At 40.4% G+C, this 24829-nt stretch overlaps 4 protein-coding genes across 4 annotated transcripts; 2 read left to right on the top strand and 2 right to left on the bottom strand.

Moving 5' to 3' along the window:
* Positions 1–5344: 5344 nt before the first annotated feature.
* On the top strand, positions 5345–9206 carry timm13 (translocase of inner mitochondrial membrane 13 homolog (yeast)). The gene is made up of 3 exons (XM_080472808.1): positions 5345–5584; positions 6192–6260; positions 7583–9206. The coding sequence occupies exons 1-3, from the start codon at positions 5465–5467 to the stop codon at positions 7679–7681; spliced, it is 288 nt and encodes a 95-aa protein (XP_080328934.1). The 5' UTR covers positions 5345–5464; the 3' UTR covers positions 7682–9206.
* A 29-nt stretch (positions 9207–9235) lies between these two features.
* tmprss9 (transmembrane serine protease 9) lies at positions 9236–15904 on the bottom strand (the record flags this gene model as incomplete). The annotated part of the gene is made up of 15 exons (XM_080473091.1): positions 9236–9397; positions 9968–10104; positions 10648–10913; positions 11015–11183; positions 11255–11380; positions 11471–11756; positions 12173–12315; positions 12602–12876; positions 13675–13840; positions 14243–14356; positions 14823–14867; positions 15015–15190; positions 15279–15346; positions 15446–15573; positions 15763–15904. 15 exons carry the CDS (start codon positions 15902–15904, stop codon positions 9236–9238), a joined length of 2403 nt encoding a protein of 800 aa, XP_080329217.1.
* A 2811-nt stretch (positions 15905–18715) lies between these two features.
* lsm7 (LSM7 homolog, U6 small nuclear RNA and mRNA degradation associated) lies at positions 18716–20620 on the bottom strand. The gene is made up of 4 exons (XM_080472627.1): positions 20559–20620; positions 20236–20326; positions 20070–20141; positions 18716–19302 (listed from the first exon to the last, which is right to left on the bottom strand). The coding sequence occupies exons 1-4, from the start codon at positions 20562–20564 to the stop codon at positions 19160–19162; spliced, it is 312 nt and encodes a 103-aa protein (XP_080328753.1). The 5' UTR covers positions 20565–20620; the 3' UTR covers positions 18716–19159.
* Positions 20621–21750: 1130 nt separating this feature from the next.
* On the top strand, positions 21751–24788 carry LOC308115324 (kelch-like protein 23). Its single transcript, XM_080472770.1, has 3 exons — positions 21751–22763; positions 22950–23361; positions 23495–24788. Exons 1-3 carry the CDS (start codon positions 21782–21784, stop codon positions 23796–23798), a joined length of 1698 nt encoding a protein of 565 aa, XP_080328896.1. The 5' UTR covers positions 21751–21781; the 3' UTR covers positions 23799–24788.
* The last annotated feature ends 41 nt before the right edge of the window (positions 24789–24829 follow it).

A 24829-nucleotide genomic window follows, 5' to 3' on the forward strand; every position in this document is an offset into this window, starting at 1 on the left:
TTACTTCTGAGTACTGGAGGAAACCACCGTCCATCTAAATTCCATAGAACATGATCACTCTTTCTAACCAAACTGCATTGTGTTGTGTTTTTTGTTTTGTTTCGGGTTTTTTTTTAACCTCAATGTCAGTGCTGAAACCATTTTTCCAGGCAAACTGTTTACTGATCTCTTTTACAAGCAAGGCCTGGTCAACAGGGCGGTGTTAGAACAAAGGATGATGGACAGAGACTCAGAGAGAAGAATTCACAAATAAAACGACAAAAACAGAGAGAGAGAGAAAGTCAAAGTCCCGTTGATGGATTGTGTTGCATCATTGTCTGGCAAGGGATGGGAGTGTATGAGGGGAAGGAGATAACTAATTGGAAGAAGAATGAACACAATAAAGAAAATTGCACACAGTATTACAATATTGCTAATAATAATGAAGGACATAAAGCAGAGAACAAATGACTCCGGCAAACAAACACTTGTGGGAGTAGAAATATTTAGATTAATTTTAGCTGGGAACTGTTACACGGCAGCTTTATTTTAAATATAAATGTCTCTGCTTTTTGTTAATAATACATGAATCCCTTGCAGCTGCAGTCTAATGCACTTTCTTTAGTGCAGCCAGGAGTCCAGCTTGGATCACTGCTAAACATGAACTACTGTGTCAAAATAATCCCTCTTTAGTAACGAACATCACCAAAAATGTAAACATAAAGCCACTATTAAGTCAAAATTATTTAAACTTTGATTAATAGAAATAATTCAACAACCATTTAAAAACATCCCTTTATGCTAGACAGAATAGCCTTTAAAAAAAAAAAAAAAAAACAACATCACTTTGGTATTTAACCAGCATTAAGTGGGTCGACTTTAATCCCTTTGAATTCAGATGCATTTGTCTGATTTGTTTTCTTTTTAGTACTTTGTAGATGTAAAGTAAAATAAGTAATTATCATCTAAGTAGTTTAACCATATTCGTGTAACATAGCATATAATAATGGCTTGTATAGCACTTTATTTTTCAAGGTGACTCAAAGCAAATACAGAAACTGTTATTCACTCACACCAGTGGTGGTAAGTTACCGTGTAGCCGCTTTGGGGCATGCTGACAGAGGCATGCCGCCATTTTGCTCCTACGGTCCCGTCGACGACCACCAACATTCATGGGCCAATGCCGTGGATAGAGCAGGATTCCAACCGTCAACTATCAGGTTATTGGACAACCCACCCTACCACTGATCCACGGTCGCTGCATATATCACAGCTGAAGCTAGAGTTTAATCAAGATGAGGGTAAAAAAATGAGATATCTTGTAAAGGAATAATACATTCCTTTATTATCATAACATCAATGACACCAGGTTATTAAAACATTTATGAAACCATTTGGTGTATCCATCAACAGCAGGCAGTTCTGATGACCTCACGAAAAAATGTTGTGTTGCTTCTTTCTTCTTTGTGTGGCACCAGTTACAACATATTGCTCTAATAATACCTAATATTTGCATGAAATATGTATAGAAAAAAACTCAATAATACAACATAGTGGGCATTTGTAAGTAGAGGAGAAAATACCCTTTAACAAAGAAAAAATTCAATGCAATTCAATTCAATTCAAAATACTTTATTTATCCCTGAGGGGCAATTTAAAACTCTGGTAGCAATATATTCAGACATGATAGTCACATCTGACTTGACCATTTGTGTTTAGGTGGTGATAAAGAGAAACAGAACTAGGACAAAGAGCAAATTGAAAACATAGTGTAGACTGGTGAGAGTACAAACCACATGGCATTTCGCTCCATAAAAACTTCAGGAATGTAAAAGGTGAAGGCACAGACAACAGGAAATGGTGACATTTAAATAATCATTTTTCTCAAAACTGTTCTTTTCTTCAAAAGTATCCATTTAAATGTTGAATCATGCATTGTTTAATATTTGAAACACAACATGAATGTCCAACATTTGTGAATGATATTACAGTGCTATCAAGCATGAGAATCTGGGGAGTTAAATCAGGAACCCTTGATTTAATAAATAATTAATTGTTGTAAATTTTTGATGTGATGATTGATGTATATATACTGCACTCAGCACATAAAACATCCTCCATGTCCATAAAATGTACATTTCTTAGGAGGCTAAAACCCCCACATTCATGAAAAATGAAAGTTAATTCAACATTACCCTTGGACACATGACTTGTCTGGCTGCTGTTCAGCCAGATGTTTGTATTGACAATCAGTAATCAGCACGTGCAATTGGATTACAGTCAGCTCCACATAACCAGCAGTCTTAATAATCATACCAGTTGTAGATTAAGTCCTTTTGAGAACGATGAGATTGTTTCTTAAGCTGAATTCCAGGAATTTTCTGAAGGATCTAAATACTTGTGAGGTTTACAAGAATTTATCAAGAATGTTTCTCTGTTCTAGGCAGATTATTGGGACATGAATACGTCAAGTTGGACTGCACGTACAGAGAATATCTCGAGCAGCTAAAACCCTCATACAATTCTATATTTAAATAAACCATGAATATGTACAACCAGAGGCTTGCATTTCAATGAATGAGCACCAGAAATAAGATGTACGTGTGAAATTCGTTTGGACCTGCATGTCGACAGGAGTAGTGAATGATTAACTCTGACTTCATGGCAGTCCCGTTTCAAGGCCAGTTTAGTTAACTGGAACATCATTAAAAGTAAATCCATTGTCTCTGTCCTGAGCGACACCTCTTCTTTTCATAAGTGACAAAATCTTTGCACTAAACACGTCTGATGAAAGTCAGGAAAAAACTAACGAGTTTATTCTTCACTGATCAGTGGACTTTTCATTGTTTGAAGCATTACGTCTATTCAAATAAGACTAATCAGACTGGGTGAGCCTGTCTGTACACAAAGCTGACAGATCTCAAACACAAGGAGAAAAACCACCGCCAAAATGGATGCCACAAGTCTCAGGTTTCCCCTGCCTCTCTCCCTGTTTTCACTCCTCTTAGTGTCAATCAGCAGCTGCTTTTGAAGATTAAAAACTGCTGCTGTTTCTCAGCTGTCACAGTTTGTGCGGAGGAGGGCTTTTCTTTATGTTTGAGCAATCTTCCCTTTTATCTAATATTTTCTCTTGTTTCCACTATACATGCCTTGTACTTTAATATTAATCACATTTCACTTCACAAAATATATAATTCTTTCATTTTTTAACATTTCATTGTCATAATTTTGCCATTGACACTGATATCAGCATTTATCATTTGAATCACACTTGCTCGCAGATTGTTGCACGTTGAAGTCTGTTTGGCTGACTGGGTCAAATGCTTTTATACACACAAGTGTGCCTAACTGGAGATTAAGACTTTAAGAAGATTAGATTAATGAACTCATGATTGTAATCTAGGGTTAATTCATTTTGCTGCACTTTAACTCAACCCTCCCCCCTGAGGCCAAACTGATTTGAGGACTTACATGCATGTGTGTGAGTGTTTACATGTGCATGATCGCAAGCATTGTCTAACCAATCATTAATTACTTCTGGGAAGGCACGCCACTAATCAGACCCCCTACAATTCCTCACCAATGCCCCCAGCACCGACATAAACCACTGAATGTCCATTCAGATGACAGCAACCGTCACTCTATTGTTGGCTGCAGACTCACTGTACTGGATATTTGTTCAGTCCGAGCAGGTGGTCTCCTCTGTGAGGTCATCACGTCTGAAACATGGGGGGGGGGGGGGGGGGGTAATCTTCACCCCAAGGCCTCAACAATAAACAAAACAATTTTACTTATGAGTTTCCATTTCTGTCGCTGGCTTGCCTTCAAGTGATTCTCTAGTTTCCACTCATGAAAACAGGTTGAAAAACACCACACAAATACAGCAACGGCAGATGATGAGTGCCACTTGATCACGTTAGATGTAAAAAAAATATATATAAAAAAGACAGATTACATTCATTTAAGGACGATGTCCAAAGTAACATATTACCACATGGCAAATATCAGTTTAATACCTGCTGTCTGACTCTGCATGCTGTGGGCATGGTAGTTCTTGTGCATTGTTTCAGACAACAAACACAACATAGTTGTTCAGAAATAAATATTGTATTATACAATTATACTCATCGAAAGGCCACACCGATCAACAAGTTCAACCTGTTTGCTTTGTTTTGTTTAGATTTTTTGTTGTTGTTTTTTTTACATTTGAATGGTCGCCTGAAAAACAAATTCACTAAAAAATAGCTGAGGTACTTATGTTGCTGACTTTGTCTGTTCACTTTACTTTACCCATGGCGCCACCTTCAGGTGGACCTACTACTTGTTTCCACTTGGGTGAATTATTGTGTAATATCGGTAGGTTAGTACACTGCTATCAGCATGAATGAATCATTTCAATTATATTTATTAAATATGTTGCAGTTTTTTCACGGTGTCAATACCACGATTCTCTCTCTTTTTGTTGTACAATGTGTACCAAGTGAAAGAAGTGAGGTCCACCACCAACATAATTCTAATAGAGTTACTATTACTATAACCAACCTGAATATGTACTAGAGGTTTACCTGTGTATCTATGTATCTGTGTTTACTCCTGATATAGGGGATATTTGTCGACCATTTCTGACAGCCTCACTATACAAAACAGCGGCATTATAACAGACACTATGAACCCATCCAAACAAGTTGCAGCCCCTCTTCTCTCACCACAACAGGCCAGAACATAAAGAATGAGAGCTGTTTTTCATTCATTCACATGTACACCACGTCTGCTGACAGATCCATAAATGTTCAGTTCCCTAAAAACTGCTCCATCTACATTCTAAAGTGTTGATGTTGACAAAAAAAACAACAACATCTGCTTGTGTTTGAACACAAGTGTGTTTATAAAAGTGCAATCTTAATCGTGCTCTCTATTCACTAACTGTTTTAAAGCACAATGCTTTTCATCACTGGGGGCCTCTCAATCTAAAAAATGCAAGACATGCAACACTTCTGTTGCTTGTTGCAGTGTGGTTTATAAAGTCACTGTATTGAAGTTAACACTCAGACAGTGGTGGCTGGGGGTCAATTTCCATTCAATTTCAGACAATATTCTATTAGTCGTTTCTACACACGTACCACAATGAAGAGCTTGCTTATTATGTCAAAAGTAGTGAAATTCTTGCTGGTCCAGCACAGAGCAATAAAAATCAATGTGAAATTGCAAATCAAATATGTTGCATTTGTGCCTAGTGTAAATGTGATTAAAAGTTGACTCTTATACATGTATCCCTGCTTTAAACACCTTTTATAATCGTTTCCTCACAAACTGTATTAAAACTACATTTCCCATCAGCCCATCGCTACTGTACGGAAATGACGTCAGCGCGCTTGCTCCAGTCAAGGACATTGAAGCTGTCGTTAGCCTCAGCTAGCAGCGGTAGAACACACGTGTGTCTCCAAAAGCGTCGTGAAGCCGTAATTTGGCACCAACTCCAGAACAAATGGACGGATTCGGTTCAGACTTCTCCGCTGGAGGATCCGGGGGTAAAATGGACACTGGTACCATTATGGAGCAGGTCAAGGTCCAAATCGCGGTGGCTAACGCTCAGGAGCTCCTGCAGGTAACTCAATGGAGGCAGCAGGCAGGGGCAAGACTGACCTGGAGGCAGCAGGCAGGGGCAAGACTGACCTGGAGGCAGCAGGCAGGGGCAACACTGACCTGGAGGCAGCAGGCAGGGGCAAGCCTGACCTGGAGGGAACTCCAGTGTCTCCTCACTGGGTTTAATGACAGAATTTAATGGTTGCAATACTCAATGATTGACTTTTAGCACACTGTCACTTACATACGCAAGGACCATTCAACCACTTGCATTTTGCCGAGTTTAATTAAAGATTGACCAATCTTATTCATAAACCTGGCCTGCAATGTTTAGTCGACTGGGGAATTTACTAACCACTTTGAAAATTGTTTTCTGAAATGTCAAATGCGTCTTCTCGTCCTCTCGTCTTTGAATTCTTCATGGGTTCTTGGTTTTACATGCTACACCCCATACTTTGGAAGTGAATTGTGACATTTTACATTTAGATATAGCAATGAAACTCTATGGAATAATTAGAATCATTAAAACCATGTGTGCCCCAAGCAGTGAAATGACTAATAATGAATTTGTTATTTTTGAAAATCGAGTGTCGAAACCGACTTTGAACATGTTTTTGTGTTTCTTTCAGAGAATGACTGACAAATGCTTTAAGAAGTGCATAGGTAAACCAGGAAGCACACTGGACAACTCCGAGCAGGCAAGTGAAACGCTGTGAATTTTATTGTTCCTGCAAACCCATGTCCTATTTACCGCATGGCCACCAAAAGCTAAATTTGATTGTGTAAATCAATCAATCACAACACAAAGAAATATACAAGGGAATGCCATATTGAAATAGTTTTTATGGAGTGCTGCACCAAGGTGAGAATGTAGTTTGATAACACTGGGTGACCTCTGTTAGCTATCACACAGGATGTATTTATAAATCTGATATGTAGATTTTAGATTAACTCGTTCAATATTGATTCAAGATTGCTCTCAGCTATTGATCATGTTTCTACACAGTGTCATAACTTGGAAACACTCACAGCAAAATAACATAGCAGTTGATTTATCTACTGCTGGAGTCGGCAGCCTTCAACACTCAAAGAGCCATTTGGACCCGTTTCCCACTGAACAGAACACACTGGGAGCTGCGAAACCCTCGAGACATAAATTAAATGACTGTGGAATAACCGATCCAAAACAGAATCAACAAAACCGCCTCTGTAAAATAAACCAAACATAAATAAATGAAATCCTGCAACAGTTTGAACTAGAAACCTCGTCTCCCCACATAGCACTTAAGGATCCCGACCACTGGAATACGGTGGCCAGATAGATATAAAAAGCTTCCAACAGCGATTTCATCACTGCGTCACTTTTCAATAAAACTTTTGGCCCGCATTGAAGTTTCCCTTTACAAAAAACACAGCATAAGTGAGGAGGGAGAGAGGGGGGCGGCGACTCCTTTCCGTCCCAGCAAAGGCTGCTGGCCGGCCCATTGCTGTAGCGGCAATATAATCTAATTGGCACCTCCATGCGGGAGTTTGGGTTTTTTAGAACCATGAGTGTGAGTGGTGTGGCTTTCAATGTTATTCTGTCGTTGCGATTATTTCTTTATTATTTCTTTTTTTTAAGGATCCCCATTAGTCTCTGCCAATGCAGATGGGCAGATGTTGACTTTATCCTTTGCTGGACTTCCAAACTGTTGGACTACATGTTGACCTTGTAGACCACCCAAAGCAGAATTGTATGTTATTGGGGTAACAAATGAAAAAAACAAAACAATATACAGGTAAATAGACAGGGGCTTTGCTGGTTTTCATGGTGTTGAAATGTTGGCCCATCAGCAATATTTCTTTTAGGCCTATCAGTAGGGGCCCATGTACAAAAGTGGAATAGGTATATATTTGGTTAGACCTTATTTTAAGAAAATAAAATATTTGTTATATTTTATTCCCCCAAAGAAATTTGGCAGATCTGCTTTGGTTAGTTCTTCCTTTTGTTATTGCTAACCGGATAATTTTTCCTCCTCAGAAATGCATTGCCATGTGTATGGACCGGTATATGGATGCCTGGAACACAGTTTCCCGAACATACAACTCCAGACTGCAGAAGGAAAGAGCTCGCATGTGAACACCCCTCTGCGCGTCCTTCCCTCCGCCAGGCTGCTGCTCACAGTCAGGACCACTGCAGGGCACCACTGGAGGTCACGAGCTGTGCAAGGGTGCATCCTGGCACCGCCACATCATCATCTTCTGTCATAATACCTCACAAACAGACAGGCAAGCAAAGCCTGTGGACTCGAGCCAAACAGCATTTCTGTGGAAATGTCTCTCTTCTCCGTGGCGTAGCTCACTGACAGTTTAAATATACGTGTGTTAATTTTGTTAAAACAAACAGTCTTCATGTTCTGGTCAGTTTGATTGAACATTTTCAATGAAGTGTGGAGGTTTATAAGTAGGTGTAGTTGGTGTCCTGTTGGGGGTTCAGTTTCTGTCTTCCAAAATGGGAAAGCAGCTCCGAAAGAAAAAGTCACTGCAGTATCACAATCGTGAATCATTTAGAGTAACATTTTAATAAGTTGTTGGGACACGTTCCTTGTATCAAATGCTTCTTCACTATCATTACTACATGATCTACCACCAGTCACCACACTTGCTTATTAAAGCAGACTCATTTCAGCATGAACATACTTGCAAAAAAAAGCAGCACAACTGGAGCCATCACAGGACATGACTGAGAGACCTACTTTAAACCATCAGGAAGACTCGAGGATCAATTTTGTGTTTTCATAGTCGAACATGTGACATTCACAGGCCTCTAAACAGCCCTATATCGAAGTGCACCTGGAGAACAAAACTGTTTTGTCTGGCATGTTTTCTAGTCGTCACTCTTATCTGCTGCCCTCCGCAGTCGTGGGCTCGTTTCAGCAGGGGTTTGTCTTGCTTCTGGTGGGTTACTGCACTATTCTCAGCTTTGTGCAAGCAGTTTGTTAGTTATGTAGAAACCTTACTGCGTTTCTTCTCTACGGTGGGCTGGTGTGAGGCACTTCAAGCTGACAAAAAGCCTGTGAACATAAGCTGCAGTAGGATTTCACATGTGACTGTCCATCTTTTTTTTTTTTTTTTTTTCATGAAAATCCAATAAATGTCATCAAACAGGTTCTTCTTGAGTTTTAAATAAACAAGTATGTATTTCCCAACAAAAGAGCTCTAATTTCTTTGCCAAGTTCAAATATGCAAGCTGTTTAAGCTGATTCATTTGTCCTGTTTTAAAAGACAATAATAGTAAAATATACCCAAAAGTTAACCCCATTTAGTCAGAGCCTCATGCAAACTAAGAAAAAAAAAAAAAAAAACTATATTTACCAGATATAAAAATAAATAACCGCAATAAATACTTTGACATGGACGTGTAAGAAGAAGGCCCAAACACTGTTTTTTGTTAAAGTGTAATTTCAGCAGTATATGTCGCCATATGATGGTTCCAGTTCAGTTTCAGTAGATTGCACAGAGTTACAAGCAGCACCCAAGACCAGAAATTCACACCGGTCAAGACTGTGTAAACTGAGTATGTGTAAGTATGACTTAGGTCCATGTACAGTACAGTTTTGTAGAGGAAACAGCGTCAATAAAATCCCTTGATTGTGGTTTCTTTGAAGGCATAGTTGCCTTATTTGTTTCTCCTTTAAAAAGGCACAAATGTCGATATCCATTTCCTGACGGATGTCACGCGGGTGTAGACCCCTGGAAAGCCAATCCGTCCACATCCATGTCCCCAGCTAGTCACTCCAGCAATGAACCACTGGCCAGAGGGCTGACGACAAGTCAGCGGCCCGCCGGAGTCTCCCTACATATTTAAAAGATAAACAGTGCAGTGATTATGTCGCAGCCAGCATAATTACTTTATTGTTGTGGATGTCGATCAAGGAGCGTGAAAGCAGTAAAGGCCTAGCAAGTACAAAGAGAATGTCACTTGGATTGAAGTTGAGATACCAGGCGCTTTGACCGAGACAGGAATGCAGTGGGGTTTCCTTACATAAGAAGATTATGGAGGGGGTGAGAGAGAGCTGTTTTAGGAAACAAAGTGTTCTTAACCGTCAGATAAGCAATTCTCATTTATAGACATCCAAACCCACAATTATGTTTTGTTTTTTTCACTATTACAATGTCGAATAGGTGGTTTTATACTCTTATTTATCCATTTGCCTCATGTTTTTGGAAAAAGGAAAAGATTTAGGTTGCTCTGACTTGGTTAACCATGAACTGGATTATATTTTTCATTGCAGATTAACTAGTATTTCGAAGCATTGGTGGAAACTTGAACCACAATCATCCTGCTCAGGATTTCACTACCCAGATGTCCAGAACAATTCCAGGCTGGAAACAAAGAAATCTCGTGTCAGTGCAGCATTTTTACCAAGCAGGTGTCTCTGCCTCCCCCCATCAGTCCAGCACACATCATGTTGGACGACAGTGCATTTCCATAGGACTGCTGACACTCTCTCTGGTCTATGATGTTCACTGCAGCTTTCTGTAGGAGGTTAGTTAATGAACCTGCGCAAATAAACAATTTGATTAGAGTAGTAGCATATTCACAAAGACTAATTCTAAACACTAAACTTTGGATTATCCTCTGTTGCTTTTATGACCAGACTAAGGTCCATTCACCGTCATTATCGTGATAAGGCGGGAAGCGGTGATTACCTTAATAGATAGAAATAAAAGAATCTGCCAGACTTTGAGAGAGAAATGAAAGTTTGAAAACTGTGAAAATTTAACTATTTTCATAATATGAATGTGTTTAAATGTGAAGTGCCACGACTTTCATTGAAAATGTAGACGTTATTGCTTTTTTATTCATAAAAACCCCGGTGATTTTAATATAAAAGGAAATGTTTGGCATAACTTCACGTTTCCTATATGTCTATCATGATATATTTAGAAATAGATCATTTATTTCTCAGCTATAGTCACTAATAATGTTCTTTACTTTATAAAGCCTGAAAGGCATGTAAAGAATGTTACAATTTCCCATTTTGCTGTAATCTCATTCATTCTGCCTTGCTGTTGGTGTAGGTCTACATTTCATTTCTTTACCTCCTTCTCTCATGGATCCCCAGCCTGTGATGTAGCACTCTGTGTTTGTCAAGAAATGATGCACGGGTGAGGGAAGACAGACAGCCTGGATGGTGTAAGACGTGGGCGCTGGGACTGCCAGCTCCAGCAGAGCCACATCGTGATCCATGTTGGTGCCATTGAAAGTGGGGTGGAGAATCACTCTCTGAATTGGAATAACAAGGGCTCCAAGTCCAGATCGCAGCACAGATCCCAGACTTACAGCCCAGTGAGTGGGACTGGAGTCACTGGGTGTGAGTTATAAGACAATTCAAGGTCAGTACAATGAGTAAAGGAATATAAGTGACTTTTGTCACTATGTATATGTGAATGTACCTGAACACATTACCTTTTGAAGCAGTGGGCTGCAGTCAGCAACCATCTACTGTGAATGAGTGTTGCACCACAGCGATGAAGTCTTTGGTAGTGAAGGCTGCCGATCCAAGGCCATTCTCCCCGACGAGCCGTCACTCCACCTACAATCCTATGGGAGCCCAATGCAGGACGCATACCGCAGTCTGAAACCAAAGCACAGCTCAGAAACACTTTCTTTAAAACCAGAATAAACTGTCCATGCATTTCTCCTTACCACAGTTTCTTTCATCGGCCCCATTTGGGCAGTCAGGAACACTGTCACACTCTGGGTTAAGCTTGCTGATGCACATATCGGAGCCACATTGAAAGTTTCCACTGCAATTCACCACTGGTAGAACTACTGGACAGAATAAACAAATGGTTGATACTGTATCTAACTGATATAATCACTTTGTCATATGTAATGGAATAGTTTTCGGGATGTCATTACCAGATAGTTGAAGTGCTGGGGACACCTCTAGGATCACAGTCCTGGGTGTTAGTGGGTCATTGGGGGTCTTCTCTGTCACTGGAACCGCAAGAGAAGACACATGCGGGTTGTAATCATAGATCACGCTGGGATCGGCGTGTCTTAGGATCCAGCTGCGGAGCCTGGTGATCCGGGAATAAACCCCAGGTTTGTTGATCTGGGCACAGCCCACACCCCAGCTCACCACCCCAGCCAAGAAGAAGCGTCCTGGGGCCCCTTGACACACTAGAGGCCCTCCAGAGTCGCCCTGCACATGATACACATAACCAATGATTCTTTTAACAATTCACATTCTAATAAATCCAGTGAAAATTTGATGACTTTAAAAGTTTGTGGATCACAGGGATGCCTTTTCCCAGAATGATTTATTTTAAAAGAAGTAATTGAGATTAAAGAGATAATCATAATCATAATGAAAGGTGAAACAATTAATCACTTCACTGAAAGTCTCTAAGTGGAATGGGAACAAATAAACATATTGTGTGTGTGTGTGTGTGTGTGTGTGTGTGTGTGTGTGTGTGTGTGTGTGTGTGTGTGTGTGTGTGTGAGAGAGAGAAAAAAAGGGAGCAAACAATACAGCGACTGGGTCATATTATCACGATGTAGAAATATAGCTGGTTGCTTTCAACTGACACAAACCTTCAAAATAAATTAAATACTGACCCGACATGAGTCCACCTTGCCCTGCAGGAATCCAGCACACATCATGCTGTGGGTAACAGCTCCTCTGTACACAGACGATTTATTGCACACCTTGGTGTCAATGATTTTCACCACTGCTTTCTGAAGTATGGCGGCCCCATCAACTGAACAGCGGCGGAGAACACGACAAATGATTCACTCATTACACCCACTGATCATATATCAACATGCAATTCAACTATAGTCCTAAAAGATCTTTATATTGTGAAATCATACAAAGTTTCTCATGGAACACATTATCTTTAAGATGAGCTCTACAGTACATACAGCAACTGGTGAATTTACTTTGATAAATTAACTACATCACTCTGCTCATGTAATGATGTCCGTCTGTAAACTTCTGATTATTCACTTGAAGTGTTAATGTACAGAGATTGTGTGTACACTCACAATCAAACTGGGTGAGTGCGCCCCATCCTGACACCATGCAGCTCTGCCCAGGGGCAAAAACGTGAGACAGGGAGGGCAGGCATATGGGCTGGATGTAAGAGCCGAAGGTAATCGGAGTCTCCAGCTCCAGCACGCTCACGTCATTGTCGTTGGTCATGGAGTTATACTCAGGAGATAAAACTAACGACTTCACGTTGAACATTTTGGACTCAGACTCCTCGCCGCTCACAAGTCTTGCTCCAACCAAGGCTTTCCAGTTTTTGGGGTTGTTTTCCCTAAATCCAGAAAGGAGAGGGGATACAAATATCAACTATCGGTCTATCACACGTGATACAGAAGCAGATGTGGTTACATTTAATTATATGAGCAGGTCAAATAGCTCAACTGTATGTCTAAATAAATGTCTCAAAAAACAAAATTAAAATTAAAAAAACATAAATAAATTCAACCTAAAATAATGATCCCTACAAAAATAGCGACAAAAATAAAGAAAGTGAAATTTGGAGGAAAAGGAAGAGGGAAAAAACGTACTGATTTAATCATCAGTCGCTTCCTAAGAGATCAGGCAGAACCAAACTCTTGACCAAGTGCCAATCACAGCCCAGTGTCTTATTTTATAAATGTTATATCTTTCGGCACAAACAAAATAAGTAAAGGCAACATGCCATTTTCTTTTTTTAAACCAATGAGTTAGTACAACCATTGTGCAACAGACATGCACATTATGTATTTTTCGCACCAATCAAAGCTTCTGTTGTCTGTCACACTTAATTCCATGTTATGCAACTAACATTACCAAAGAAGACAATTCAATATCTCTGGATAACCTGTAAGTCTCTGGGAGAACAAAAATTGAAGAGTCACCAAATACTAAAATACAATGTTTTCTTGTTTAAAAAAAGGTAATCATGGGATACGGACGGTTGGACAATTTCACATGATCAAATTAAGTTTGGACACCCATAATGCTGATTAATTCTAGGTTCATATTGTGAATTTGAGTGAAAACACGATTGACAATTCTCAGAAAACACCAAGAAAGATTAGAGAAGAAGCGTAGCATTGCGGCCCACCTCTCAAAGCAGTGCGCTGCACTGACAAGCCAGCGTTCGTTGATGATGGAGGCTCCACAGAGGTGCTGTCCATGAAGCCTCAGACTGACTTGCCAAGGCAGTTCACCTTGACGAGCATCTTCTCCGCCCACCACACGACTCCCCATGGCAGGACGCATACCACATGCTGAGTGGGAAGATGTGTATTAAATGACATGACTTAGGGGGTTAGAGAAGTAGGAAGTACCCAATTTATAGTACCTGGGCATATACAGTAATGTCTCCCTCACTATATTCTCCTGCAATTTTTTGCTCAGGAGCAAATATTAGTAGATGATACTTATATAGTGTTTTCCCACTTATTTAGCTGCCTCCCAAAAGCACTTTAAAGTCTTAGCCACATTCAACCACACACCAATGGAGGGGCTGCCATGTACGGCTCAGTGCCTTGCTCAAGGACATTTTGACGTGTGGACAGATAGGGGATCAAACTCTCAAAATTCCGAATGAGCAAATAAACAAACGATATTATGAATATTGGAGCCATTTTTGAACAGCGCTATCATTTCTAGCTTAATGAAACACGTACCACAGTGAGCTTCGTCAGATCCATCCGCACAGTCGGGGATGAAGTCGCACTCTGGATTTACTTTGGTGACACATTCACCACTATCACAGGTGAACGCATTGTCAGGACACCTGGCTATAGAGGAGAGAAACAGATCAGCAGTAAGCGAGAAGCCATGATATGAATCGGAGAAATAAATAAAAGACAAGAATCGCTTCAAGGGAAACTCATTTGGTATGCACAAATTTTAATATTGGCTTTTGTTAAAAGAGACCAATCATCTCTACATAGCTTTTTTTATGATAAATCCAAGATGTTTCCTCAAGAAAGAAACATTACAAACTTTACTGGACACGTAAAGGATTTACAATAGGCTAGATTATCAGGGAAATGCTCTAAAACTAACAGTTAAATGTTTAGGTGGAAAATTCACGGCTGCAGCTGACTGTAGTTTTGTTCACAACAAAGCTAGAATGGAGCTGCAGAGTTACAAACACGTGCAAAAATTTGATTATTTCACGCACTTTCCTCAATAGAGAAGCTGTAACATTTATATACTTTGCATGTGTGAGAAAAAAAAAAGAAGTGTGAGCTGTCTTACCAATCATATCCTCTCCAATACTATAAAATGACTTCCCAGTGGCTCCTAGGGACGAAGGAGAAAACCATTAAACCCGGCGATTTCCATCAGTCCCAACTGCACAGCTGGGGTCTTTTTTTTTCATTATTCTTATTATACACATCAGCTTGTCAGACCGAAGTCAATCAGCTGATGATAATATGGCTTTACTACCGAGTAAAACGATGGTGTTGACCTGTCCAAACCCTGGCACCACCAGTGGTTTGCCATGCATTGCTGAGCTGAGGCCTGCTCTCAGCAAGTCCTGAACAAAGTTGTCTGAATACTGCTGGATCTTGGACACCAGGAAGACCAGCCGGAATGTCACCATCACATCACCATTGATGTTACTGGCAAGATAGAGGAATAGAAAGACGTTTTCTTCATACTCTCTATTTTTTGTTTTTGTTTTAAGTAGACAATTTAAGATGTGCTTACCCATAGGCAACAATACTGGAGTCAACATAGTGATGTGATATAGATGAGGCAGTGAAGGTGTTTTTAATCTGAAAATAATAGAAAAAGATAAAACAAAACAGGATTAATAAACAGATGATAAGATTAGAGAGGAAATGCTGGACTCTCCTCTGGAAAGGGGAGCTCACCTTGGACATTAAAACTGAGGACAGCATTATGGAGTAAGCAGAGGTCTCATCCTGTAGAACTGGGTCATACTTCAGGCCTTTAAGCTCCACCGTCTCCATGAAATGATGCTGCTCCTGCACAAGATATGCTGCCAAAGCAAGAGAAGAAATGGTTTGCACTCAAAGGCTATATCTATAATTAAAGAACGCCAACATGTCCTACAGAGGTTACCTGAATAAAACATATATATGTGATTTAAAACAAGTAACAATTGATGAATGTTCCAATGTATTTTATAAAATGGCGCTTTTTAGGATGTTAGTGTTTACCTACTCACCTATAACAAGGCCCACGAATACACCGATAACAAGGAAGAAGAAGAGGATGAGTACGAGCATGCTCTTGTAGCAGGTAGAGGTGGAGGGAGTAGACGAAGCGCCTGAGGAAGGCCATGGCCCTTCTCCTCCCTCCTTCTTCATCTCAATGCTGGATTCAAAACGTCAACTTCACAGCTCACTGTCAAATGTCTCCAGCGCCATAATGCCTAAAACAGAAAATGTCCCAAATCAAATGATATTCATTGATCCAGATGATAAAGCTTTCAATGTGATACACAACTGTATGAGTTACACTTATAAAATGAATGTGATATGACTGCAAAGATCTCTTGGTTTATATACTGAGTGGAGAAATAATGATCAGAAATAATGAATCCAAGTACAATCAAACATTCTATACAAACATACAACACTGCATCATATCAATAGTATCAACAGACGGCCTGCATCTAATTTATGATCCTCTAAACCAAACAGAAAAATATAACTTCCAGTTCATATGATTTGTTTTTTTTCTTCTGAATGAATAAAACCTTAAATAAATTTGATCAGCAATATTTCAAGAATGAACTGAACACAGTGAGTCGTGTGAATGAAGGATTCCAGGTTAGAAACGCATCAAATCTGAACAGAAACGTCAAAACCATTATAGATCATTGCTGACTGAAATTCAAGTCTCGCCGGTGTGCTTAACAGATAGGCAGGAGGCCACTGTCCTGCGGTGGAAAAGGGGGACAGAGTTAAAAACAAACACGTCCCTTTTGTTTTAAGCAGAAGTGGTCTTGTAAGGTGTGTAAGTGAAGCAGGGTGGGTGCAGGTGCAGCGCGCGGCTCTCACTGCAGCGTGGAACAAAGCGGGCTTTATTTGCGGAGGTAGACTCACTCACCTCTTTCTTCAATGATTGCTCTGAAACGCTGACATCCACCACGAACTCCACGGGGACAGACACACGGAGGAAAAACCCGGGACGACTGCACCCGCAGGTCGGCTTTTAGTCTCACCTGTGCCGGGGCGTGTCCGGTGCGTCCTGCGGGGTCGCCCACCTTTGGTGTTTACTTGAAGGGGTGGACTCGGCTTTACAAATCCCCTCCCGACCCTCTTCTCATTCGTCTTGATCCCCTCAGTCACACCCAGCTGTGCAAATGTCTTTTTACTGTCACCTCAGAGCTCCCATAGTCTCCAGGTAAATACTGATCAGCTCCTGTGATAAATAAAGACGGAGGGCGCAGATAATGATGGGTGAAGCTCAGCGCTCAGTCGGAGTGTTCCAGTGACACAGTGACTGAGCAGCAGAGGAGGAGCAAAGCCCCCCCTGGTTCTCTGCCCCCCTGGATCTCTGCCCCCCTGGATATCTGCCCCCCTGGATCTCTGCCCCCCAGTCCTGGCTCGAGAGAGCTCTCAAGATGTCTGGGCTCACATCTGGCTCTTTTCACCGGATTCCTCTTCTAACTAACTCGGTTCAGGTGTCTCCCTGTCAATGTATTGACTCACTGTACTTAGGCTGACAGTAAAAGAGCTGTCTTTATATTTAGAATATTGATTCCGAGTTTTAGCCAACACATTTCACACTGGACGTGGCCAGTCCATCATCTGATACACCAGAGGTCTGCAACTCTCTGGAGCCGCATGTGACTGTTCAGCTCATCTGTAGTGGCTCCCTGCAGCTGTCCCCACATTGTATAATACAACATTTCATCTAATCATTGTGTTATTGACACACCATTTTCTTAGATCAGGGGTCTGCCCCCTTGGTGACCAAAACAGACGGGGTTTTTTTTTGTTGCAAATTTCTACCAAATAAAATGTGTCTGCAGCAGCAAAACCTGCTAATGATCTGAAACGGTGGAAAAAAGCATTCATGTCATTTATTAGAGACCATTTAAATATACTTTACCATCATTTTTTTCTTCTGTAGCCAGTCTTAGCAAATGTTTGTTTTTTTTCATGGATTTTTGCTGCTTTAGCCATCTCGACTATTTTTTAGTTGTTTTAGCTGTGCATTTCCTAATGGTAAAATAGTTTAACGAGATTAGCTGCTTTTAGTGATTTTATCATTTATTTCTTGTTTTGTTGAGTCATTTTAGCTGTTTTTAAGTTATTCTGGCTGTTTGAACTATACTTCCCATTCTTTAGCTGTTTTTAGACATGAGATTAGATCATTTTTGAAACACTATGTGGTATGCACATAAAATAAATAATGAAAGCAATTTTCTGGCAGTTTCGCGGAGCTGCGCCGGAGCCATGTGGCTCCAGAGTTGCAGGGAGCAGACCCCTGTCATAGATGAAACAAGGCAAGCAAACAAAGAGGTGAAGAAACAAACTATTGAAAAAATGAAATGGAAAAAAAGTACCCAATACAGCTAAAAATAAAAATAAATTAAAGGCTAAAATTTCTAATGCAGCTCAAAAATAAGCACTGCATTTAAAGAGTTGGGTTCCCTTTGGTAAAAACAAAGTTCATGTATTATTTGTATAAAGCTGTCCACACTAAGCCCCAGCCAAACAGCAAACAGGCTTTATTCTTCCACCCTGCATAAAGCACTTGATGTCACGAGTGTCGTTTGTCAGTTTTACACTCTTTGTTCTTGTATTCAAAGACCACAAATCCCTGTTTGTGCATGAAAAGGCGGAGCTGTACATTATTCTGCGGTTTGACTGAGTGCGCACACAGATTACTTACAACCAGTGAGAGGATGAGTTGAACAGCTCAATATTTTTTTTTAACCAACGTTAGTTTAGCACCCTTTATGAATAAGTATGCAGGAGCGACAGAAGGTAATGAGACCTGGCTGCCCGTCACGCTTAGCCGTTTTGTGGGTCAAGTGAGGCGGCGATGACCGAGTGCAAGCAGTTTGCGATCCTGGCTGTACCAGTGTACCGGCTGCTTATCTGTCAAGTTTATTGCTGGAGTTCAGCCTGGTGTCAAGAAACAGAAGAGAAAAAACAAAAAATCCCTGCATGCATTCAATTTTCACTTTATTTTCTTATCAAAAACAACATCCATTTTCTTTTCTTGGTTCAACTATTTGAGAATGTGGTGACAAGTTCGGGAGCAAAAAGAGTCCAGAAGGACACTGAACCACTGGTAGAACTTTCCAGTCGGTCAAGAATGAACCTCTGGAACAATGATTAAACAAAGAATAGTACAACGTATGGATTCCGTATTCCTAACTTACAATTATTACTCCCCCAAAACTTGTGGGCTCATTACAACACAAATATTTGAATACTTGCACACCAAAGACAAATAAAACTGAAATGCATCCAAAAGTGTTGCCAAATAATTTGTAGCATGTACTATGCCGACAGTGAAAACAAATATATAAAAGACCAAAAAACGAGAGAGAAAAAAAATAACCCAGCCTGTGCATGTTATGTTTTCCCCCTGGTTATGGCTTAGCCATCCTGCTGCTGTATAAAAGGGTTTGGTATGGCCTCCATGCCATCCTGAGGACAGATGAGCACTACAGAGGTCCCTCTGCAGACCACCAACCCCAGCTGCCGGGTATCTTCTGTCAGCTTCAGCTGGTCATCTGGATCTGAAGAAGAATTACAGCAGCACAATTTAAAACAAAAATCCTCATTATGAAATGCTTTGGTTCTCAAAGAATTTCAGCTTCATCAAAATTGACTTTGTGTTTAAGTTTGTCTGACAGAGATTTACTTCAATGTTCACACACGTATGAGCGTGTCAATGCACATCTCAAACACCACTGCAATTTATAGAGACAGCACGAGTCATTAAGGTACATAAATCAATGTGGACTGCCATATGTATTACATTCAACTTTCTTTTTTTTTTTTAATGTCCTCCAATGTAGGTAGGTAAATAGAAGCATTTATATCAAGGTGGTGCCCTGAACTAAAGGTCCAAATGAGCTCCAAGTGCTGAAGGACACCGGTCAGTAGAAACAGTGTGACTTTAATTAAAGTCCCCAAAGGTGCTCGACCATTTAAACTGATTACTAAAGACTGTTACCTAAACTAATCACAGATGAGTAGTTACCATTAAGGGTGATGCATGCAATGATTAAGTAAGTTTACAATGACTTTTAGTTCCCAAAATATGAATGACCAATGATAAATGACATGTATTGCTAATCACCAAAGTGACGACAAAAACAACAAACCATTTATGAATGTAAATGAGGGAAATAAAGCAAAGAGAAATCAAATGAAACAAAACAGACGCCAATAAATGTCGGTGTGTCCTTATGAATAGTTTAATGGGTTCAGTGTCTTTGCCACAGTATTAAACCTGATTCTCATGTAAAGCCAGTCCGGAGGAGGGTCTGTGTTCACTTACCACGCATGTACTCAATTGTTCCGTCGAGCACCAGATTCAACAAAGGATCAAACCCTTTAAGAACCCCGCTGGCTGAGGAGGGAAACAAACTTAAATCAATAAAAGATTTAGAGTGAAAATACTTGACAATAAAGACCAAAACGCGTTAACGCAGCTCGTCCCCCACCTTCACGTCCCCCTTGAAACTTCACACGGATCGGCTTGTCGATGTATTTGGACAGGTCGAAGATGCTTTCCTTTTTCTTCTTCTCTTTATCCTGCAAAGAGCAAAATCCGGTGTTTTTAGTCGCGTGAGACAAAAAAGGCAGCGGGATGCAGGACGACACGGACCGAGCGAAACGGAAGCTTCCGGCACGGCGGACGGTTTTACATTTCTCCCCAACATTGCAGGTTGCATTTGAATTACACAGTTAGTGAGTAACGAAGAGTATGAAGTGAGCAGAAAAGTGAATAAATGTTTGAATGACAGCGTAAAGCGCACGCACTCACCGCCATGGTTGCTGTGGGACCCGGAAGTAAAATGTAGGCCTCTGATATGATCCACCAATGGCGCCACTGACACGCGGAACTGACGTCAGACTTCATTCATGAGTTTAAAAAAACTATTTATTTAACTCTAATGGCCAATAACTTAGGGTAGTTACAAAAATTTTCGCACAGAAAAGCATTTCCTATATAATTTCAATAATTTGACTAAATGTTTAACAAAATATACGAAACTATCAATACTCTTTATATAAAGGCCAAAGACACCCTGAGTTAAAAAAAAAAAAGAAAAGAGCACCAATAAACATATCAGAGAATGTTTTCATAATGCTAGGAAAATAACACCACGATGGGAATTTCGGGAGGGGAATTTACTTTTTAAGGATATTAAAAGGCGTGGCTTGTTCCTTGTAAATTTGTAGTATGAGCAACCATGTATAATATGTATATAACAATATATTGGAAAGAAGTTGAGAACTATATTGTGTACAAAACACAATAAAATTAATGTTAAAGGGAAAAACATTATTACCTATTTTGAATCCAATGACAAGAAACACTGTACTCTTGTTGACCTCTATATTTTATGAGGGATATTTCATATTCATGAATATGAATTAAAAAAAATTGTGCTATATTATCTAAGTTGTTTCTGATTGAGGTCGATTATTATTTTAAGTCTCTTAAGTTAATAACAAAATAAAACTTTATATTAATGATCAAAATCCACACAGATTCATCAATCAAGCTGCCACTTATACGATTCTCATTTTACACTAAATGTGAGTCTGCCACACTCATTTATTTTTGTTTTATATTTGAGTTCTTCTTTCTTTTTCTCTGTCATGTTACTTTCAATATGTTTTGTTGTTTTCCTGTAACTGTAAACTTTGTTGCTGCTGTTGCAGTCAAGATTTGTTAACTGGAATGACTGTTTATTTTAGTACATCACAAACTTTAAATAAAATTTATAAAAAAAAAAGACTTGTGATTCTTTTTGTGATTTAACTGTACTCTAAATATCACAATGGAAAAGTCTTTGTTAAATAATTTGTCACGTAAAGGCGTGCATTACAAGTAGGTCCTCATTTTTTAGCCTGAACTATTTTTCCTTGCCGTTTTGTCCATGTCGAGGGAAGTCTATTAATACCACCAGTATGTGTGTCGTAAACCAGAAGGAGGGGGAAGTATTCTGCATAAGACAGCTGCTATGGCTGTTCGCTGTCATGGCTGGCAGATCTGACACTGAGCTGAATACGCAGAGTGTAAAATTGACACTAATTCCTGGGCAAAGAGACAAACAGGAAGATGAATCGTCTTTCCCGGTAGAGGACTCCGAACTTGGTGTTGTTCCCGATGCTGTTCTACAAGTGCAAGGAGAGAATTTCTATGTGAACCGTCAATATCTGTCCCTCCAGAGCTCCTACTTCAGGGCTCTGTTTTTCGGCTATGGTGTGGAGAGCAACAAAAGCCATGTGGAAATTAAAGGTGTGCATCTGCAGCATTTCAGGGCCTTGATGGAATACAGCCGAACGCACAGCCTAACCTTGGAGAGAGAAAATGTTCTGGGCATTCTTGAGACTGCAGACTTTTTACAAATGGATCAAGCCAGACTGCTCTGCTGCAAGTTCCTGGAGCGTGAGCTTCACCTCACTAATTGTCTGGGAATGATGGCGTATGCCTGGCAGCTGGGATGCATTCAGCTTCATACTGCAGCGAGACATGTGGCTCTCACACACTTCTCCGCTGTCATGGCTGAAGAGGATTTTCTGTCCCTTTCCAAGGACACAATAGCAGCTCTATTGGCCAGCGATGACCTCGCTATTTCCAATGATGATTTGGCCCTGGAGGCCACCTTGCGTTGGGTGTCATTTGACCCCAAACGTGAAGAATATTTCCTGGAACTCATTGAGCTGGTGAGGCCAGAGTCTCTGTCTTTAACTTTTATCACTGATCTTTTGAGCAGAATGAAAAGCTCTGACCCCAGAGCTAAACTCATCTGCAAGCTGAATGAGCATTTTCCAGCATCTTGGTCGGTTGGCAGGTCAATGAGAAGGGCCAGGGGCAGTGAGACTCTGTATATTCTGGGTGGACCTCATGATCAGGATCAACAGGCACTGTACCAGTTTCACCCAGTGAGTGGCAGATGGCAGTGCTGTGCATCTCTGCAGAGGAGGAACCTTACACAGTACTCGGTTGCAGCAGTAGGTAAAGTATGCATGGTGGGGGTTGATGATGATTGGGTTGATAAAGAAGGTGTTCGTAATCAAGCTGCTAAGGAATAAGAGGCCAAATTAGTATTTATCTCAAATTCTATTGCATGTTGAAAATGCAAAAAAGAGAATGGACATTATGATTAGATTTTTTATTTATTTTTTCTCATTACTCATTCAGGAGACAATTTAGTTGTGACAGGTGGATACTTTCGAGACGTGCTGTGGTTCAGTGTGGACTGGGTCAGGATATACGAGTGTGGGAACCAGCGCTGGGTGGATGGTCCAGCCCTGCTGAAATCCAGACACAGCCACTGCTCCATCGGCCTGGATTCAGTACTGTACGTCGTGGGCGGCAGTATGGATGAAGGGCTTGTAGCAGATGTCGAAAAGTTGGTCCTGGGGTCAAAGGAAGGCTGGGAGGGAGTGAGCCCTATGGTCAAGGCTGTAGAGAGGGCAGCCACCGCTGCTCTCGGTCTGTGTATCTACGTGGCATGTGGCCTGGATGAAAATGGAGAGGTTTATGGTGGAATTCAAAGGTATCTGGTGAAGGAGGATCAGTGGGACGTGGTCTCTTATTCTCCATTTCCACGGTGAGTGAAATCACAGCAGTGCAGCAACCCTTTTACACATGTCACAGATGGAAATGTGAAATATGCTTTGTTGGTATGCTTTTATTTTTCAAAACAAGTAATATATTTGATTCAAAATTATTGTCTTTCCCAGATATGACCTAGTTGCCACAGAGCTCAATGGAGCTCTCTACCTGCTTGGAGGCCAACCCCTACGTTTTGACGTGGAGACAGATGAGTGGACTGTTGTAGAGGAAGATTGTCTGTATGGAAAGTTCTTTTGTGGTTGCAGCACGGTCAGCGGACAGATATATCTGGTCAGTGAAAGGAAGATTAACAAAGCATTCCCAAACCTGATTCTGCTGGACCCTTACATTGACACTTGTATTGAAATAGATGATGCCATACCATGTCCTGTGCCCATCAAAGGTTGTGTTACAATGAGAACGATGACATAATGTTGTATTGAAAGTATTCGGAACTCCAAGACCACTATGTTTGTTTTTCCCCCTTAACAATATATTCATATTGCAATATCAAACATTGATAAACCATGTGAAAATTTACAAACTGATTGAAATCCTTTGTATTTGGTCACTCACATGGAGTCAACTCAGTGTGTCCAACTGTCCTGAAAGTTGAGTTCATGATGTTATATCGGACAGATCTCTCTCTAAATGACCTCCAACATAGTGTAATCTACCTTTTTTCCCAATATGAACATCAGCCCAGACACTGTGAAATACCCAGGATAGAGCACGTATAGGATAGACTGATGTGTTGATAGACAAACGTCTCTCTGTGATTAGTTCACTACAACTGTGAATTGTGTGAGTAAGTTTAAAGAAACACAGCAAAGTGTGTTCGGATACTTATTCTTGCTTAGCTTGACACACCCTGCAATGTAAATTTTGTAGAGCTGAATAAATATACAGTGTGATCCCTTTAGAGGTGTAATTTCTGCTTCAAACAGAAGACTTAGTTTGACAGAAATACAATAGAATTACCAATAGTAAAGGAGACTAGTTTCACCATCTTTCAGCAGGAAAAGAGTTTTGTCAGGGTTTACAGTAGTGGATATTAACATATAGAGAAACATGTACACACTGGCTCCACTGATATTTGTTAATTTCGAATAAACATCGCAATGACACCCATGTAGTAAATAGTGAGAAGCAGGAAGGGTCTGGCCATCTAACCTGTTGAAGAAAATGACAGTCAGAATTCTTGTCGATTGTATAATTGGGGACAGTTTGTTGTGAATGCCGGGTGGTAGGGTAGGGGGTTGTTAGTTGAATGTTTTAATGCAGTTTGTATTTGTAATAAATCATTTATTCACCGCAACAACTTTGGTCATAACTACTCCCAAGTTTGTAAAGACACTCGTTTGTGGGTTATTGGAATTGTTTGTGCAAGATTCCAAATAAAATGCCATTCTTCTGTATATGACATGAAAGTTCCATGCCTCTTACTGCATCTGACCACCAAC

This window comes from Lipophrys pholis (genome assembly GCF_963383615.2).
Source record: "Lipophrys pholis genome assembly, chromosome: 10".
NCBI lineage: Eukaryota > Metazoa > Chordata > Actinopteri > Blenniiformes > Blenniidae > Lipophrys > Lipophrys pholis.

Bases quoted from the DNA above. Each gene is read 5' to 3' on its own strand.
- timm13 (XM_080472808.1), top strand. From the start codon at position 5,465: ATGGACGGATTCGGTTCAGACTTCTCCGCTGGAGGATCCGGGGGTAAA. The intron at 5,585-6,191 runs GTAACTCAATGG...TGTTTCTTTCAG, and splicing joins ACGCTCAGGAGCTCCTGCAG to AGAATGACTGACAAATGCTT. The intron at 6,261-7,582 runs GCAAGTGAAACG...TTTCCTCCTCAG, and splicing joins CACTGGACAACTCCGAGCAG to AAATGCATTGCCATGTGTAT.
- lsm7 (XM_080472627.1), bottom strand. The intron at 20,142-20,235 runs GTGGGGGACGAG...TTCCCTCCTCAG, and splicing joins GTTTCAAGGGGGACGTGAAG to CCAGCGGGGTTCTTAAAGGG. The intron at 19,303-20,069 runs GTAAGTGAACAC...ATTCTTCTTCAG, and splicing joins AACAATTGAGTACATGCGTG to ATCCAGATGACCAGCTGAAG.
- LOC308115324 (XM_080472770.1), top strand. From the start codon at position 21,782: ATGGCTGGCAGATCTGACACTGAGCTGAATACGCAGAGTGTAAAATTG. The intron at 22,764-22,949 runs GTAAAGTATGCA...TTACTCATTCAG, and splicing joins GTACTCGGTTGCAGCAGTAG to GAGACAATTTAGTTGTGACA. The intron at 23,362-23,494 runs GTGAGTGAAATC...TGTCTTTCCCAG, and splicing joins TCTTATTCTCCATTTCCACG to ATATGACCTAGTTGCCACAG.